Here is a 19,304-nt window from a genome sequence, read left to right as displayed (position 1 = left end):
ACAACAACAAAGAGGTGCGGAGCGGTGCGGACGCGAGACGGCGAACAAAATGGATTCTGTGCTCTGCTGTGTGCAGATCACGTGCAGGGCAAACTTGGGCCTGGTGGGGCGGGCCGCAGCCCTCGCCCTCAGCTGGGACTGCTTGTCTCCAGCAAACTGGCCCCCAAAGCCGGAAGTAGAGCTGTGGCTCAAAGGGTAGGGGGCCGGCCTTTAGCAAAAGAAGTTCGGGAACAGCACCCAGGCCCTGAGTTACTGTAGCCCAGGGGTCGGCGCAAGAAAAGAAAGGAAACAAAGCCTGCTGAGCGCCAGTAGCTCACACCGTAATCCTATAATCCTAGCTACGGGCCCTGGAGGCTGAGATCTGAGAATAGAGTTCAAAGCCAACCTAGGCAGGAAAGTGAATGAAGAGGCCCAAGTGGTAGAGAGCCCAGGCCCTGAGTTCAAGTGCCAGGACACTCTCCCCCCATTCCCCCCCAAAAAAGGGCAAAACCCTCGGCATCTGGTAACATGGGAGTGGCCCGTAGCAGGTGGTGCTTTAAAGGAAATGCACCTCTCAATAGGGCGGCCACTGGCAGGAGATCGGAATTTGAAGCTAGCCCTGGCAGAATTCCCAAAGCCTTAATCTAAAAACAAACCGAAAGAGCCGACCACCGGTGGCACATACCTGTAATCCCACCTACTCAAGAGGCTGAGATCTGAGGATCGTGGTTCAAAGCCAGCCAGGGCAGGAAGTCTGTGAGAATCTCCAGTGAACCACCAGAAAACCGGAAGTGGTGCTGTGGTTCAAAGTGGTGGAGTGCTAGCCTTGAGCAAAAAGTGCTCAGGACAGCACACAGGCCTGTGTTCAAGCCGCAAAACCAATCAAAAAAAAGGGGGGGGAGGCAAAGTTGGAACTCCTGAGGCCTTCCATTTCAACCTCCAGCCAGTATATGGGGGGAGGGAGGGAACATACATCTTTTAAATTGGTGTGACTCAATCTCAACGTACTAAAGAGTAAAAGTTACTAGACTGTGTGAAGTATATGTACACACATATTCTCACTTTTTCCTCTTGGAGTTATCTCTTGGCTAAAGGTGTTGTCTCTTCTAGGCTCTAGAATATGACATAAATTGTTTATAAATGATCAAGTTTTAGGATTTTTTTTTGGGGGGGGTGTCTGGTCCTGGGCCCTGAACTCTGGGCCTGGGTGCTGTCCCTCAGCTCTTCACTCAAGGCTAGCGCTCTACCACTTGAGCCACAGCGCCACTTCCAGCTTTTTTCTTTTTGTTTATGTGGTGCTGAGGAATCAAACCCAGGGCCTCATGCATGCAAGGCAAGCGCTCTCCCACTGAGCCACCTTCCCAGCCCCGTTTTAGGTTTTTTTTTATTGTAGTTTTTCTCTTTACTGTCTCAGGGCTCAGGAGGGAATCCAGGGCCAGTAGCCTACCACAGCCCTGGTTATAGCAACAGAAAAATGGTGATGGTTAATGTTGCCTACCTAATTGGATTGAAAAGCTTAGGAGAGCATACTTAGATGTCTTTACTTTTGTTTTGCCAGTCCTGGGGCTTGAACTCAGGGCCTGGGCACTGTCCCTGAGCTTCAGGAAGCTCAAGGCTAGCACTTGAACCACAGCGCTACTTCTGGCCTTTGTGTGTAGTACTGAGGAATTGAACCCTGGACTTCATGCGTGCTAGGCAAGCACTCTACCACTCAGCCACATTCTCAGCCCAGCAGAGCATCCTTCTGTTGTTGTCAGAGAAGGCTTTTTCTAACTGGATTGGCTCCTGAGAACCCACATCTAACAAGTGGCTAATCCATGGATGGGTCACAGTCTTTATTGGTTTTGTTTTGCATTTTGGTGGTAGTCCTGGGGCCTGGTCTCTGGGGAAGCCGGCTGCCACATTAGCCACGCCCCCAGCCCAGGATCCCAAATTTGCATAAACTCAGGCGGTGGTGGGACTAAGGAAGCTGGGGTTTGATTGGAGGAGGCGAGTCACGTGGGTGTGGCCTCGTGGACTATATATGGTCCTGAGTCCTTCCTGTTAAGCCTCGTCTGCTTCCTGTCCGGCCGTGACGGTAGCTGTTCCGAGGGGCGCTCCCCGCCATGATGGCCTGAAACCGTGAGCGCGATTAACCTTTTCTCCTCTGTCCCCCGTCCGACGGTTACTTGTCCCCATGGCCGAGGGGAAGATGGTTATAAACACTGTGGCCGACATGTTTTTGCAGGCTTGAAGCCCGGCGAGCGGCGACGAGGGCGGGCCGGAGTCATGAGCGACAGCGGAGAGCGGATGTTCGACGACGACGAGCGGGAATCCCGCTCGGCTTCCGGAAGTGGAAGCGCCCCGGCCCCCCGGAAAGCCGCGGGCCGCTCCCCGGCCAGGTCCCGCTCCCGGTCCCAGTCCCGGCCCCGGTGCCCGCGGGGCTCCCGGCGGCGGTTCTCCAGGTCGCGATCCCCGCCCCGCTCCCGCCAGCGATCCAGCGGCAGGGACTACAGTCGAGACCGCGGAAGACGGCGCAGCCCCAGCCGCTCCCCCTCGCCGTCCTCGCAGAGGCGCCACGGCGGGAATCGGGAGGACCCCGACCCCAACTGCTGCCTGGGCGTGTTCGGCTTGAGCCTGTACACCACCGAGCGGGATCTGAGGGAGGTGTTCTCCAAGTACGGCGCCATCGCCGACGTGTCCGTGGTGTACGACCAGCAGTCCGGGCGTTCCAGAGGGTTCGCCTTCGTGTATTTTGAAAGCGTAGACGACGCCAAGGAGGCAAAAGAGCGCGCCAACGGCATGGAGCTCGCCGGGCGGAGGATCAGAGTGGATTTCTCCATCACGAAGAGACCGCATACCCCAACACCGGGGATTTACATGGGAAGACCTACCTATGGCGGCTACCGGCGCTGGGATTATTACGACCGAGGCTACGATCGCGGCTCTGACGATCGAGAATACTACGGCAGAGAATACTACGGCAGATCGTACAGGGGCGGGGGGTGGAGAGCCCAAGACCGGGAGCCCGTGTACAGAAGGCGGTCACCTTCTCCCTACTACACCCACGGCAGGTACACCTCGAGGTCCAGATCTCCATCCTACTCACCCCCGCGCTACTGAAGCACCGAGTGGAAGACTTTCTGAAACCTGCCGTAGAGCTGCGAAATCTTGGGACAGTTTTGTTGTGTTGTTTTTTTTTTTTTTAAGAAAAAAAAATCGTCTCCTGTTTGAAAAGTGAACAGCGCCTAGTGAAATTAGTAAGGAAGTAACTACTTTTGGTTGAAGGGGAAAAGGCTCTTTTCATTCTGCATTTGTGTGCTTCGCTGCTTGCTTTAAGTTTAGTGTTTTCAAAAAGTATGGTTTGCATGTTTTTGTTTTCTTTTACTTTGACTGCTGAGAAATTTCTGTCGTACAAACTTGGTGTAAAACGTTTTTCTACCGAGTCCTCGATCTTCTCAACATTGAGGCCTGTGTGTAAATACGTTACCAAAAGGCAAAAAGCCAGGATGAATAGTTGCTTTCTTTCTAGCATATCAGTGCTTAGCACAGAACTATTCACAGAAAATTGTCAGTAGTAAATTCAAAGACAAAAGTACCCATTTTCCTCCAATACATAACATACCATATTTAACATACCTGCAAATAAGTTTTAAAAATACGCTCTGTAGCCTTTATATTTTTTTTCTCTGTAACTCTGTACTGCTAGTATTGGAACTAAAAATCTTTTCAATACAGCAAATGCGTAATGCTTATGTAAAAGTGGGTTTGTGAGTCTCTATGTAATTTGTGTATATGGTGGGGAACAAGAGAAGAATTGTGGGTCATATGCTTTAAAAGAGCTCTTTTTTTGTTGGCCCCTCTCCCATGCTACGGCTTGAACTCTGGGCCTGAATGCTCTCCCTGAGCCTCTTTGTGCTAGCACTCTACCACTTGAGCCACAGTGCCACTTCCCGCTTTTTGTTTTTAGTAGTTTATTGGAGATAAAGAGTCTCACGGGAACTTTTCTGCCCAGGCTGCTTTTGAACTACAATCCTCAGATCTCAGCCTCCTGCAGAGCTAGGATCACAGGCGTGAACCACCGACACCCGCCTTAAAAGGGCTGTTTGTTTCTCAAAGCTAGTGTTAATTCCAGCTAGTTTCCACAAGTAATATATTTCACAGATACGCACTTGTTCCTCAACTTCTCAAGACTACATGAAGGCACTGCCACTGAAGACTTGACTTGTTTTATTTTTTTGGCACTACTGGGGTCCAAACGCAAGATTTCATGCTTGCTAGTTAGGTACTCTACTGTTGAGCCATGCCTCCATCCCTTTAGCTCGCTATTTTTGAGGTTAGGGTCTGGCACCATGATCCTAATATTTGCTTCTCACCATAGCTGGGATGAGAGACAGGTACCACCACACCCAGCTTCTTTGCATTGAGATGGAGTCTCAAAAGACTTTTATTGTCAGGCTCTTCTGGAGCCATATTGTTCCCAGATCTCATCCTAGCTCAGAGGACAGGTGCACTCTATCAAGCCCAGCTATTCGTGGAGAAGGGCTGTTAAGCACATGATCAGGTTGGCCTCAAATTGTGATCCTTCCACTTTCATCCTCCCAGGAGCTAGGATTCAGAGGTTAGTCACTGGCCCTTGGCTTGTGTATTTTTAATTGTAGATTTGGGGATTTAACTGCAGATTTGAGCTCTTCAGCTCAAGGCTAGTGCTCTACCACTTTTTTTTTGGGGGGGGGGTCTGGTCATGGGGCCTGAACTCTGGGCCTGGGTGCTGTCCCTCAGCTCTTGAGCTCAAGGCTAGTGCTCTACCACTTGAGCCACAGCGCCACTTCCCACTTTTTTCTTTTTGCTTTATGTGGTGCTGAGGAATTGCAAGGCAAGCACTCTACCACTGAGCCACCTTCCCAGCTGCTCTACCACTTTGAGCCACAGCACCACTTCAGTTTTGAACCAGCTGGCTTTGAACCAAGATCCTCAGATCTTGCCTTTGTATAGTTAGGATTACAGGCGTGAGCCATTGGCGTCCCGCTAGGGATATATATTCCACCCCACCCCTCAGTCATGGGGCTTGAACTCTGGGCCTACGCGCTGTCCCTCAGCTCTTAAGCCCAAAGCTAGCACTCTACCACTTGAGCCACAGTGCCACTCTGGCTTTTTCTGCTTAGGTGGTGCTGAGGAATCAAACCCCAGGCCTCATATATGCAAGGCAAACACTACCACTGAGCCACCTTCCCAGCCCCAGGATATAGATCTTAATGGTAGAGTTCTTGCCTAGTATTAACATAATGATTTAGAGTCAATCCCCCCTTCTGCAAAGAAAAGGAACCATAGATTCAAATATTATTTAAATGCACAAAAACGGGAGGATGGTGAAATTTTTAACAAAAATGCAAGTGTTTTCTTTTTATGAGGGGCGGTACTAGAGTTATGACTCAAGGCCTGAGCGTGCTAGGCAAGCAAGCGCTCTGCTAATAAACCCCACCCCAGCCCTGCCAGGGGTTGAGACTCCCATCTTGAGTGTAGGACTGTTTTGTCCTAAGTCCCTTAGTATTTTAGAATCCTGAGGCCTCCTGTTCACCTCATTACCAGCCTGAGAAGACACTAAGGCCCCCTAACTACAGCACACTCCTCTCGGCAGTTCTGGCCCCAGGAGAGGCCATTTTCCGATTTGGGCCAGCTACTGGTCCTCCTGGGGCTCTGCCTCCTTTGTTCTTGGGCAGTTCCCTCCCTACTAAATGGCAACACTTCCCTCTGTCCATCCCGGATGACTTCTCACTCCCCTGGGCTGACGGGGCCCGTCCCAGCCGGCCGTGGTCAGTCAGACGCATTAGGGAATCTCCGGGCCTTAGGCAGAGGGGCCCTGAGGACAGAACCAGCTTGCCTCACCTCCGTCTCAGGAGCTGCTAGGCCACAGCTTCAGCAGGGATAGAACAGAAATAATGCAAACATCATGCCCTCTGGCCAGGCAGCCTGCTTCCTTGGAGCCAGCCTGGCTCCGAGCCAGTCTCCAGCAACAACTGTAAGTGCAGAACAGCCCAGAATAGAAGGTGTTTTCAGCTGGGGTGCCAGTGGCTCAGGCTTGTAATGCTAAGTTATTCAGGAGGCTTGAGATCTGGGAATGGAGGTTCCAGATAGCCCAGCCTCAGCAAGAAAGTCTGAAACTGAGCAAAAAGCTGAGTTTGAAGTGGAGCTGTGGCAAGTGCTCCTCAGCTGGTCTTGGCTGCTCTTGCCTCATTGGCTGCAGGCAGTAGCTTTCCAGCTTGGGCAACCCAGCCCTTTGTTTCAGCATTAACACAGTCCAAATAGGTTTTATAGTAGGAGTTATGAAGTAATACAAGTTTTGAAATTGAGGATTGCAGACCAAAGCATAGCCACCTACAAGGCCAGCCTTCCGTGTTTGGTTTATGTGAGCTGGCTGTTGCTGCACTGAAGAGATACTAATCCTCTTTGGAGCTCACTTTGAGGAGTGCTAGGCCAGTGCCCCACTGCTGCTAATAGCTCACTTAGCAGTCTTGAGGTCCAGAGGTCTGGAGCATGAAAGCTAGGCAGTCTAGCAAGCTAATGTTGGGCATTGGTTAATGGTCTTGTAACTTGACTGGTGTTTTCCCACCAAAATATTACAAATTGTGTTATTGCAAGTTTTGACACTGAAGCTGGGTACTGGTGACACATTTGTAATCCTAACTACTTCAAGGCTGAGATCTGTGGATCCTGGTTTAAAGTAAACTGGTGCAGAAAAGTCTGTATGACTGTCTCTACTCACCAAAAAGCTGGAAGTAGAGCTGTGGCTCAAGTGGTAGAGCACTTGGGTTAGGGACAAAAGCTCAGGAATGAACCAGGTGCTAGTGGCTTATGCCAATAATCCTAGCTACTCCGGAGGCTGAGATTTGAGGATCACACTTCAAGTCAGCATAGGCAGGAAAGTTTGTGAGACGATTTCCAATAGCCTATTTCCAAAAAGCCGGAAGTTCAGCTGTAGTTCAAGTGGCAGAGCACTAACCTTGAGCAAAAAAGCTCAGGGATAGTGCCCAGGCCCTGAGTTCAAGGCCTCTCCTTTCCTTCAAAAAAAAAAAATAACACTGAAGAATTCGAAAAATGATTTCAGCCAGGTGCCAGTGGCTCACGCCTGTATTCTAGCTACTCAGGAGGCTGAGATCTGAGGATCACGGTTCAAAACCAGCCCTGACAGGAATGTCTGTGAGACTTATCTCCAATAAACCACCAGAAAACTGTAGGTGCTATGGCTCAAGTGGTAGAGTGCTAACCTTGAGCTGAAAAGCCAAGGGACAGCGCCCAGGCCCAGAGTTCAAGCCCCACGACTCACATACACACACACACACACACAGAAAAGAAAAGTGAATTCATCCACCTGATAGGCAAGTTTCATGTGGAATTGGCACTTGTGTTGATTATCCCTTGCACAGGTCTCAAATTCAACAGACAAGTTTTTTCTATTTTCCAGCAGACTTCTAAAATTAACTTGGACTCTCTGTAGAAAAGCACTATTTCCTATAATAGCAAATGGTTTGAGAACAGATTCCTCTCTTCCTCCCTTAGCCCTCCCCTCAGAAGTGGGCGCTGGTGGCTCACGCCTGTCATCCTAGCTACTGTGAAGGCTGAGATCTGAGGATCGCAGTTCAGAGGTAGTCTGGGCAGGAAAGTGTGAGAGATTCTTATCTCCAGTTAATCACCAGAAAACTAGAAGTGGCTCAGGATAGAAAGAAAAAAAATACAAGAGATGTATCAGCATAAATAATTTATTGCAAACTCTGCAGTACCGTACATTAGTGGCTCAACAAGTCATTTGAGCATTCTGGGCAGAGAGCAAGAAGGAGAGAGTGGAATGAAAGCGCTGCATGTGAACCTGACATCATCATAGCGTGCCTGTGACCCTCCTTCATCAGCTAAATGACCTGAGGCAGGGAGGAAGGAGCTGGGTCAGGCTCCGAACTGGAGTTTCAGCAGTCAGCCAGCCCAAGTTCCAGACCTGCCTTCTGCCTCCACCGTCCTGTGCAGAGAGGGGTGGGGGGGTGGGGGAGGTAAGCTGTTTAGCTGCCAGGCTTGTGGGTGCGACCAGTCGAGCACAGGGTTCTGGCTTAGCCTTTGGCTGGGGCAGGCCTCCAAGGGGTCGGGCCTTCATTGCAGTATCTTCAGACAGGCAGGGACAAGGGAGGGCGCCTTGGCCTTGGCGGGCTGGGCCTCTTCCGTGGCATCCAGGAACTGTTGCATGTAAGTAGAGGTGCCCAGCAGCAGGTGGCCTGTGGTCTGCATGCTGAAGAGCACCCAGCGAAGCATTTCCCTGGGAGAAACCACGACACGGGTCAGAAAGATGGCAAATAACCCTTGTGCCCCTCCAAATGCCTTCACAGTGCCATGCCAACCTATAGGAATTGGGGTCACATCAGCTTAGTGATAGTCTGAATACCACAGAGATGGGACAACTAAAATACTCCCTTATTTTAGAGCAATGCACAGGCAGAGCAGGGGCTGGCTTCCCCCAGCCGCTAGGACTACATCCACAGCCAACTTGACTAAGATGGCTGTCTTCACCAAGATAGCCCCAGCTTCTCTTAGTGCCAGTGGCTCACGCCTGTAATCCTGGAAACTCAAGAAGCTGAGATCTGTGGATGGAGGTCCAATGCCAGCCTGGGCAGGAAAGTCTGTGAGAATTATCTCTAACCACCAAAAGCAAAAGAACAACAACAAAAAACCCAGTATAGCTATAATAGAGCACTAGACTTGAGCAAAAAAGCTCAGGGACAGTGCTCAGGTCCTGAGTTCAAGCCCCAGGACTGACCAAAAAAAAGATGGCCTCATAAGGTTTTTGTTGTTCTTGTTTTTAGGTGCCAATACCAAGGCTTGAATTCAAAGGCCTCGTGCTCAAGGCTGGCACTCTACCACTTGAGCCATAGTTCTACGTCTAGCATTTTGCTGGTTAATTGGAGGTAAGAATCTCGTGGACTTTCCTGCCCAGGCTGGCTTTGAACTGAATCTCAGCCTCCTGAGTAGCTAGGATTACAGGCATAACTCATCAAGCAGTACCTACCAAGTCTTTTATGTCCTCCTTCAGGCCAACCAAAGTAATTTACATAACATGGCCTTTCCTTCATGACACTCTGTCCCAAACAGTGTCCGCTCCAAGTGAACCAACAGAGACTCTGCCTTTGCCTTCTACCCCACCCTACCCCCACCCCACCCAGCTCATCCCAAGCTACTAACTTCACAATCCGCTTGGCCTTGTAGCAGTGGAGATCATAGGACAAGGAGTAGGTGTTATAGAGAGTTGCCTTCACATTCAGGCAGCCAATGAAGTCCTGTGGATTCAGCTTATACAGGTCAAAGGTTACACGGGCCACATCAATCTTCTTGTCAGGCTCCTGAGAGCGGGCCAGTTGGTACCTAGTCCCCTGCTACCAGACAAACGAGTGGTTAACAGCCCTCCGTGATGTCCAAGCTCCGAGCCTCCCCCTGCACAGAAAGGATCTCACCTGCTCTGCCTGGGGCTGCCATTTCTGCCCCTTTTGGAGGATCATGAACACTGTGTCTCCTGCCAGGGCCTGGAAATACTCTTCTGTCTCCACAATGGTGCCATCTTCCTCCAGCACCAAGGTGAAGGATTTGCCTTTCAGCTTGAAGACATCCCGGACCTGAGGAATCGGAGTAGTGAGGGTCTGGCCATCCCCAGAGGACCACAGAGCTCTTATGGGGGACCTGCTATCACTTCTGCTGCCGGGGGAAGATCAAAAGCACCGGAACCCAGAGATGGCACTGGCCCCAGCTGTTTACTGTGGGACCCTACCCACCCTTCTCGGGTTGGCTCTTAGTACCTAGAAAGCCTGCTAATAATCCAACAGTCATGTGCAGCTTTTAAATTAATTGAGTGCTGAGGACTCACACCTGTAATCCTAGCTACTCAGGAGGCTGAGATCTGAGGATCTCTGTTCAAAGCCAGCACAGGCAAGAAAGTCTTGAGACTCTTATCTCCAATTAGCCACCAGAATACTGGAGGTGGTGCTGTGGCTCAAACTGGTAGTACTAGCCTTGAACAAAAAAGCTCAGGAACAGCACCCAGGCTTGAGTTCAAGCCCCTCCCCCCAAAAAAAAAATTTGAGAAGTTGGGCACCAGTGACTCAAGCCTGTAATCTTAGCTACTCAGGAGGCTGAGATCTGAGGATCATGGTTGGAAGACAGCCCAGGCAGTAAAGTCCATGAGACTTTTTTTTTTTTGGTCAGTGGTGGAGCTTGCACTTCAGGGCCTGAGCACTGTCCTTGAGCCTCTTTGTGCTCAAGGCTAGTTCCCTACCACTTGAGCCATAGCACCACTTCTGGTTTTTGAGTGGTTAATTGAAGATAAGAGTCTCATGGAGACTTTTCTGCCTAGGAGGGTTTCACCGTGCAAGCCTCTGATCTCAGCCTCCTGAGTAACTAGGATTACAAATGTGAGCCACATGTGCTGGGCTTCATAAGAGTCTTATCTCCAATTAACACCAAAAGCAAAGTGGTACTATGACTCAAGTGGTAGAGCACTAACCTTGAGCCAAAAAAGGCTCAGGGACAGCACCTAGGCCCTAAGTTCAAGCCCCATGACTGACCAAAAAGAATCTGTTAAGGGATTGGGAGGTGGCTCAGTGGTAGAGTGCTTGCCTCACATGCATGAGGCCCTGGGTTCGATTGCTCAGCACCACATAAACAGAAAAAGCTGGAAGTGGTGCTGTGGCTCGAGTGGTAGAACGCTAGCCTTGAGCTGAAGAGCTGAGAGACAGCGCCCAGACCCAGAGTTCAAGCCCCACAACCAAAAAAATAAAAATAAAAAAAGCTATTGAGGTAAATAACATGCCATAAATTCACGAGTTTTAAGTATATAATTCAATGCTTTTAAAAAATTTTTCAGCCGGGTGCTGGTGGCTCACGCCTGTAATCCTAGCTACTCAGGAGGCTGAGATCTGAGGATCGCAGTTCAAAGCCAGCCTGGGCAGGAGAGACCGTGAGACTCCTATCTCCAATAAACCACTAGAAAACCGGAAGTGGCACTGTAGCTCAAGTGGTAGAGCGCTCGCCTTGAGCTGAAGAGCTGAGGGACAGCGCCCAGGCCCAGAGTTCAAGCCCCATGACCGACAAAAAAAAAGTATATTCAAAGAGCTGTGCAAGCTAAATGCCAATTAACTACTCAAGAGACTGATATCTTCAGATCTCAGTTCAAAGCCAGCCCAGGCAGACATGTCTGAGAGACTCTTATTTTCAACTAACCAGCAAAACACAAAAACAAAAACAAACCCAACCAAGTAGAGGTGTGGTTCAAGGGTTACAACAACAGCCTTGAGCAGAAATAAAGCTAATCTGGGTGCCAGCAGTTCAAGCCTGAGATCTGAGGATTTCAGTTCAAAGCCATCCTAGGCAGGGATGAGAAAACCCATGAGACCCTTTTTTTTATCTTTATTTTGTCAGTCATGGGGCCTGAACTCTGGGCCTGGGCGCTGTCCCTCAGCTCTTCAGCTCAAGGCGAGGGCTCTACCACTGGAGCCATAGTGCCACTTCAGGATTATTTCTGCTTATGTGGTGCTGAGGAATTGAACCCAGGGCCTCATTCATGCAAGGCAAGCACTCTACCACTGAGCCACCTTCCAGGCCTAAGACTTATTTCTAATTAACCACCTCAAAACTGGAGGTCCAGGTTGAGTTTAAGTCCCACTACAAGAAAGAGGAGGGAGAGGAAACAAGGGAGAAAGGAAGGGAGCAAGAGAGAGAGGAAGAAAGGAGAGAGAAAAATAAAAGGAAGCAAGGAAGCAAGGAAAGAAGGAAGAAAGGAAGGAAGGAAGGAAGGAAGGAAGGAAGGAAGGAAGGAAGGAAGGAAAAGAAGCTAAGTGAAAGTGTGTAGCCTGGGTTCAAGCCCCAGTACTGGCACACACTCACATAAAAAAAGTTGTGCAGGTGGGGCACCAGTGGCTCACACCTGTAATCCTAGCTATTCAGAAGGCTGAGATCAGAGGATCACGGTTCAAAGCTAGCCTGGACAGGAAAGTCCATGAGACTCTTATCTCCAATTAACCACCAGAAAACAGGAACTGGTGCTGTGATTCAAGTGGTAAAGCACTTGCCTTGAGATGAAGAGCTCAGAGATAGTGCCCAGGCCCAGAGTTCAAGACCCAGGACTGACAAAAAAAAAAGTTGTGCAGTTGCCAGTGGCTCATGCCTGTAATCCTAGCTGCTCAGGAGGCTGAGATCTAAGGATCGTAGTTTGAAGCCAGCCCTGGCAGGAAAGTCCATGAGACTTTTATCACCAATTAACCACAGAAAAAGCCAGAAGTGGTGCTGTGGCTCAAGTGGTAAGGTGCTAACCTTCAGCTAAGGATCACCCCCTCCCCCCCAAAAAATGTTGTGCAACCACTATCTAATTTCACCACATTTTCATCACCACCAAAAGAAGTATAGTGCCCATCAGCCATCAAATTTTGTGTCTCTCCTTTTCTCTCTAAAGGCAGCCTGCATCTACCAGCTGGATTTCCCCCGATGCTGAGTGGAAAGCTGTCTCACTGGTGAAGTCTGCGGCAACCTCAGTCTCATACAGATGCCACGGTGGTCCTCGACTTCCTCTTCCGTTCCAGATACCTGACAGATCAGCCAGCTGCCCGCCCGTCACCTCGCAGACCTGGCCCTTCTATCAGACAGTGGTCCAAGCACTCCGGCTGCGTTGGGGCTGGCACTGCAGGGGAACCTTTCACCATTTAAGGCCTGACCCTGCTTCCTTGCAGAATCCCAGGGCACACAGAGCCTGGAAGATGGACGCAGCCGCAGGGCCCGCTCCAGCTGAGGCTCACCTTGCGGAGGAGATCCTCCAAGCTGCGGGCCATGAGGCCTTTGCGCACTTTCCGATCTGCGGAGCTCACTCTGCAGGGCCGGGCCGGGGCCCTCCGGGCTTCCTGGCTGGGTTCTGACAGCAACTGCTGGGTCACCACCGCGGTGCTCACGGCCACGTGCCTGGGGAGTTTGGAACGTCTGATGAGCTCGCTGCGGCTGCGGCTGCGGTGGGTAACAGTGCCCCTCACACACCAGGCTGGCTTTTTTTTTTTTTTTTTTTGCCAGTCCTGGGGCTTGAACTCAGGGCCTGGGCACAGATTCTTTGGCTCAAGGCAAGCACTCTACCCCTTGAGCCACAGTGCCACTTCTGGCTTTTTCTGCTTATGTGGTACTGAGGAATCAAACCTAGGGCTTCATGCATGCTAGGCAAGCACTCTACCACTGAGCCACCTTCCCAGCCCCCAGCTGGCTTTATCCTGCATCTCCTCAGCTCTGGGCCGCTGACTCAGAGCCGCCCAGAACACTTCCACTGGCCTGTGATGGCATTCGAGTCACCTGCCGAGGCAGATTCTCATTCCGTAGGTCTGGGTAGGGCTTGGTGGGAGGGAGCTATATGTCTAACACCATGAGCAAGGTGATGAGGCCCACCCATCCCCCCATCCCCACTTCCTCTCTTAGTCTTATCTCACCACTGGCTCACACCTATAACCCTAGCTACTCTAGAGGCTGAGATCTGAGGATCATGGTTCAAAGCCAGTCCAGGCAGGAAAGTCCATGAGACTGTGTGTGTGTGTGTGTGTGTGTGTGTGTGTGAGAGAGAGAGAGAGAGAGAGAAAGAGAGTGTGCTTGAACTCAGGGCCTGAGCCCTGTCCCTGAACTTTTGTAGTCAAGGTTAGAGCTCTACCTCTTGAGCCATAGCTCTACTTCTGGCTTTTTTGGTGGTTAATTGGATATAAGAGTCTCATAGTCTTTCTTGCCTAGCTTTGAACCTCGATCCTCAGGTCAGTCTCATAAGCAGCTAGGATTACAGGGATTACAGGTGTGAGCCAGCGGTGACTGGCTTCCATGAAAATCTCTGGGTGGGGGGGAGGAGGGAGGAAGAAGAGAGAGAAAGAGGGAGAAAGAGAGACTGGGTGCTCCGCTCGGTGCCTCGGCTTCCCTGTCTATTAATGTGGGCCAATAATTCTTGTCTCCCATGAGATCAGGACTGAAAGCAGCCAGCACAGAGCCCACCTACCCCGTCCGGCATGGGGGGGGGGGGAGAGGGGCAGTGTGCACTTCCTGCGGGACGGGTCGGGTCAGGATTACAGGCTTAGGCTCTACTCCAGACCTCCTGAGTCAGAGTCCCAAGGGGTAAGGTGGTCTAAGCGCCTGCTCAGAGCATCCCCTTCCCTTCTGCCCTTGGCTTCCTCACCTGCATAAGGACTTGGGGTACAGAAGGCTCAGGGACTTCATGGCGTATTCCATCCTTTTCAGCTGGACCGCATTGGACCTGGGAGGGAGGCCAAAGGAGCTGGTTAGGGTGGGATAGGAGGCACTGTTTTGCCATCTAGCAAGCTCCTGACTTGGTCTCTCTTCTGAAATGACCCACAGCTCCCCAGCCCTTCTCTGCTGCCCCCACCCCAATGCAACTATGAGTGAGCTGGACACCCCCCCCAGCTCACGCTCCGCTGCACTCACTCCATGTCTCTCTGACGCTGGCACTGGTCACACTGAGCCGGACGTCTAAGTCCAGCTGAGGCCTCGCCCCGTCCCCAGGGGCAGAGTCCACTTTGCACTGGCTGGCAGTGAGCCACGCCCCTTGTCATTCTGGAGTTACCATGGCCACCTAGACTTCTGAGCCTTCACCTGCGCTCTGCCATGGCTCCTTGAGCAATCAAGCCCCCTGAGACTTCCTACTGGCCCAGAGAACCTTCTGTGATGACCGAAGTATTGCAGGTTTGTGCTCCCCCCAAACCAGATGCTATCAACTGCGTGTGGCTATTGAGCCTGTAAACGGTGGCTAATAAATAGCACTAAGAAGCTGGCTTGGTGATATTTCTCGAATTTGAACTAATTTAAATAGCCACAGTGGCCAGGTGCAGGTGACTCACGCCTCTAATCCTAGCTACTCAGGAAGCTGAGATCTGACAGAAAAAGCTGTAAGACTCTTATCTCTAATTAACTACCAAAAAGCCAAAAGTGGAGCTGTGGCTCAAGTGGTAGAGTGCCAGCCTTTATAGGAAAAGCTAAAGGGCCGGGCCTAGGCTCTGAGTACAAGTCCCAGTACACATGTGCATGTGCGTGCATGTGTGTGCACGTGTGCGCGTGCACACACACACACATGAATAACCATGGTGGCTTTTGACTTCCAGCATTCACACTGGACAGTATGGGCCTGGCAGGAAACCCTAGCTCTCACCTGCTACTATTTTTTTCCCCTAAATCACACAGCTGTCAAACCTCCGCACGGCCAGCTGCCTCCACCTGCAACGCCTTGCTCTGACTCAGAGCTCAAAGTCTGCTGTCCCCAAGCCCAGTTTCACAGCTTCTGATTCCTTGGAAAGCCTTTTAGAGGATGTTCAGAATGAGCGCGCCATCCTGCCTTGCTAGCCACCGGCCTGGCCCGGGTTTCAGCTGCGGCTCTTCCTCTTCTCTGCCCTAGCATGGGGAGCGCAACAAAGCAGGGAGCAGGGAACAGAAGCCCCTGGCTAGTCAGGCAAAATCACTGCTCTCCTCCTCACAACTTGGGGTTCCCCCAGGCGGCCCCCACAGAGGCAGAAGGCCCTCTTCCCCTCTTCGCCCTCCACTTACTCCAGGTTCACTCATTCTTCATCCCTGACACAATGCTATGGAGCATCGCCATACCTGCTCTCTAGGACCAAAGGCATCCAACGCCTCACCTCCCCCTCACAGCCTCCTCCTCAAGCGCAGAGCCAGCGCCAGCCCTGGCCGCCCTCCTGCCATTATATTCCAGCTCCCGTGAAGCCACTCCCCTGGCCTTCAGCCCCAGCTAGGGAAAAGAGCAGATGTCCAGGGGCTCCCCTGAGGGTTGCAGGCCAGCCTGCCTTCCGGAAAGGCCTGAAAGGAGGGAAGAAGGCATATTTCCACAGCTTGGCAAAGGGGCACAGCCCACCAGGATATCAGGCAAGAGGGCACAGAAAGCAACGTGTGGGCCCTGCTCCCAGCCCCACTCCACCCCAGACTGGCCACTGGCGCTGATCTGAGTTGCTTTACTTCTGGGAACCCTAGCTTCTCTCATTTGTACCATTCCTGGGTTGTTTTTTGTTTTTTTCTGTTGTTATTGTTATTTATTGTGTGTGTGTGTGTGTGTGTGTGTGTCTGTCTGTCTGTCTGTCTGTCTGCCTGTCTGTGTCTGTGTGTAAATGTGGTATGCTAGTCTTAGGGCTTGAACTCAGGGCCTGGGAGCTGTCCCTGAGCTTTTTCACTTGAAGCTAACATTCTATATACTATTTAAGCCACAGCTCTACTTCCAGCTCTTTGGTGGTTAATTGGAGATAAGAGTCTCTTGAACTTTCCTTCCCATGCTGGCTTCGAACCTTGATCCTCAGGTCTCAGCTTTCTATGTAGCTAGGATTACAGGCGAGAGCCATTAGGGCCTGGCTCTGACTTGTTTTCTAAGCAGTTATAGTGAGAATTAGTGACAATCAAAGTAAAGTCTTTCCAACTCACATACAATAGAGGAGATTGTATTATTGATTATATATTCAATGAATAATAGCAGAAATTAACACACACATCCTTAAGAGAAATGAAAACTTACATCCATATATCTATTTTGGTAAGTCACATAATCTTTTTTTTATTTATTTATTTTTGTTGGTCGTGGGGCCTGAACTCTGGGCCTGGGTGCTGTTCCTCAGCTCTTCAGCTCAAAGCTAGTGCTCTACCACTTGAGCTACAGCACCTCTTCCGGCTTTTTTTTTTTTTTTTTTTGCTTATGTGGTGCTGAGGAATCGAACCCAGGGCCTCAGGCATGCAAGGCAAGCGCTCTACCACTGAGCCACCTTCCCAGCCCTGGTAATTTTTATTTTTATATTATATATCAGTCATAGAGCTTGAACTCAAGACCTGAGCACTGTCCCTGAGGGTCTTCCCTCAAGATTAGTGCTCTACCATTTTGACATAGCACCACTTCCAATTTTTCTGGTGATTAACTGGAGATAAGAGCCTTTCCTGCCTAAACTGGCTTAGATCTCAGTCTTCAGTAGCTAGGATTACAGGTGTGTACCACTAGCACTTGGTTAGTTAGGTGAATTGTGTGTTATATAAATTATATCTTAGCTGGGCGTTGGTGGCTCACACCTGTAATTGTAACCACTAAGGAGGCTGAGATCTGAGGATGGCCATTTGAAGCCAGCTGGAGCAGGAAAGTCTGTGAGATCCTTATCTCCAATTATCTACTCAGGAAAAGCTAGATGTGGTGGTGTGGCTCAAGTAGTAAGAGTGCTAAGCCTTTAAAAGACAGCAAGCCCCTCCACAGGCAAATAAAAATTAAAAACAAAACAAGGTGATATTATAGCAAATGCCTGCGGCGAGAACTGGCTTGGATTTAGCTGAGACAGGTTTGAAGTCTTAGAGGTACCATTCAAGCAAAGCAAAGCCCCAGTGCATAGTGTTTGAGAAAGGAACCAGCAGGCTGAAGCAACAGGAACCTAAGTAGCTTATCCTTCAGGCTGACCAGGAGCCAGGAGGAAAGCGCAGCAGAACACTTCAGGGAAGAAGCACTGGGGAAAGGGTCACCCGTCCTCGGGCCATTCAGGCTTCAGCATGTATTGAACATTCTGTATTTACAGGCTGCGCCATGATAAAGAGGCCAGGGGATGACTCAGAACAGGCCAGCGCTGGTGGACAAAGTGCAGCGCAGAAGGTAGGCACCAAAAACGTGAAGCCAGGTACCTTTGGCTCACGCCTGTAATCCTGGCTACTCAGAAGACTGAAATCTGAGGATTATGGCTCAAAACTAATCCTGGCAGAAGAGTCTAGGAGACTCTTCAATTAACCAGAAAAAAAACCTAGATGTGGAGTTGTGGTTTAAGAGGTAGAACAACTTCCTTAAGCAGAAAAACTAAGGGATTACCAGGCACCAGTGGGTCATGCCTGTAATCCTAACTACGAAGGAGGTCGAAATCTGAGGATTATGGGTCAAAGGTAGCACAGGAAGAAGAGTCCCTGAGACTCTCCAATTAGCCACCAAAAGGCCAGATGTGGCATTGTGGCTCAAGTGATAGAGCTCTAGCTTTGAGTACAAAAGGTTAGGGCTATCACCCAGGCCCTGAGCTCAAACCCTAGCCCCAGCACATAATAAATGTAAGTCAGATGCAGTGGTACATACTGTAGTCCCAACCTGAGGCTGGGACAGGAATATTACTTAGACCTAGGAGTTTGGGATCAGCCTCCCAAGTAACTTTTTTTTTCTTTTGCCAGGCCTGGGGCCTGGACACTGTCCCTAAGCGTCTTTTTTTTGCTCAAGGCTAGCAATCTACCACTTGAGCCACAGCACCACTTCCAGCTTTTTCTGTGTATGTGGTATTGAGGAATGGAACCCAGCTAGGCAAGCACTCTGCCACCGAGCCACCTTCCCAGCTCCCAAGTAACTTGGAATGCAGCAGTCAAGCTGAAGTTTTCAGTTCTTCTAACAGTTTAAACCACCATCCACTTCTGGATCTCTTTCATCATCCCAAGCAGACTCTGCGCTCCACCCCACCGTTCTACTTCTTTCCTTTACAGATAGTATTATTTGGATTTTTTTTTCTTTCATGGCCTTAACATTTCCAAAGAGCCCAGTCCAGTTGTCTTGCAGGGTTCCTGAGTTTGGGTATAGGGTTTTGGGGTGTTTGTTCAGGGATTTCACAGATGCAAAGCTGGGTTGCAGTACTGGGATTTGAACTCAGTGTACCACGAGGTATCAAGGTGTCAGTGTGGCATAGTATTGGTTTAGGTAACTTTGGTCACTTGTCTGGACGAGCATGCGCCAGGTTTCCTTACTGTGAGGTTCATGCTTTCTCTTCGCTGCTGGATTCAGGAACTGTTCAATGTGTGGGAGCACGAAAGTCACAAACACTTCTAGGTCTCAATTTCCTGGTCTGGGAAGTGTGGACAGAAGGTGTGTTGTTGTTGTTGTATTTTGTCAGTCCTGGGGCTTGAACTCAGGGCCAGAGCACTGTCCCTGAGCTATTGTGGTCAAAGCGAGCGCTCTACCACTTGAGCCACAGCGCCACTTCCGGCTTTCTGGTGGGTCACTGGAGGTAAGAGGCTCTGGGACTTTCCTGTCGGGGCTGGCTTCGAACCGCCATCATCGGATCTCAGCCTCTTGGGTATTTAGGATTACAGGCGTGAGCCACCAACTCCTTGCTGGCAGAAGCGTCTTAAGCCAATAACGAAGCTTCGGAAAGGATCAGTGTGCGTCGAGCCTTTGGCAGCAAAAGACGCCGACGGTGGGCTCGGGGCTCGGCACGCACCTCGCCAGGGGGACTGGGCGGGGCCGCGAGAGCGAGGGCGCACGCGCGGGGCAGTGACCAACGAGTCGGTCCTCCAGAGACAGAGAGACC

The 19,304-nt window shown here is 50.5% G+C and overlaps 2 protein-coding genes and 1 pseudogene across 3 annotated transcripts in view; 2 read left to right on the top strand and 1 right to left on the bottom strand.

The window, feature by feature from the left end:
- Positions 1-3,787, top strand: part of LOC105981406 — a 4,384-nt pseudogene extending 597 nt beyond the window's left edge.
- A 3,912-nt stretch (positions 3,788-7,699) lies between these two features.
- Positions 7,700-15,683, bottom strand: Cidec (cell death-inducing DFFA-like effector c). Of its 2 annotated transcripts, none has more exons than XM_013010577.1 (6): positions 15,601-15,683; positions 14,168-14,245; positions 12,774-12,933; positions 9,447-9,605; positions 9,178-9,368; positions 7,700-8,257 (listed from the first exon to the last, which is right to left on the bottom strand). In XM_013010577.1, exons 1-6 carry the CDS (start codon positions 15,621-15,623, stop codon positions 8,095-8,097), a joined length of 774 nt encoding a protein of 257 aa, XP_012866031.1. In that variant the 5' UTR covers positions 15,624-15,683; the 3' UTR covers positions 7,700-8,094. The 2 variants fall into 2 exon arrangements, with proteins under 2 accessions (XP_012866031.1, XP_012866032.1); XM_013010578.1 differs by lacking the exon at positions 15,601-15,683 and adding an exon at positions 14,434-14,493.
- Jagn1 (jagunal homolog 1) overlaps positions 14,607-19,304 on the top strand; it is a 7,620-nt gene continuing 2,922 nt past the window's right edge. Inside the window, exon 1 of the mRNA XM_013010579.1 lies at positions 14,607-14,691. The gene's annotated coding sequence lies outside the window, so the exon portion shown is untranslated. The remainder of the gene's footprint in view (positions 14,692-19,304) is intronic.

The sequence above is a fragment of the Dipodomys ordii genome, unplaced genomic scaffold (genome assembly GCF_000151885.1).
Source record: "Dipodomys ordii isolate 6190 unplaced genomic scaffold, Dord_2.0 Scaffold12, whole genome shotgun sequence".
Classification (NCBI taxonomy): Eukaryota; Metazoa; Chordata; class Mammalia; order Rodentia; family Heteromyidae; genus Dipodomys; species Dipodomys ordii.
Note: the sequence above shows the minus strand (reverse complement) of the source record. Positions and strands in the feature narration are given on the sequence as shown.

Excerpts from the sequence above, each read along its gene's own strand:
- Cidec (XM_013010577.1), bottom strand. The coding sequence starts at position 15,623 with ATGCCTTTGGTCCTAGAGAGCAG. Across the intron at positions 12,934-14,167 it reads TACCCCAAGTCCTTATGCAG|GCACGTGGCCGTGAGCACCG; the intron begins GTGAGGAAGCCA and ends CAAACTCCCCAG. Across the intron at positions 9,369-9,446 it reads GGCAGCCCCAGGCAGAGCAG|CAGGGGACTAGGTACCAACT; the intron begins GTGAGATCCTTT and ends TTTGTCTGGTAG.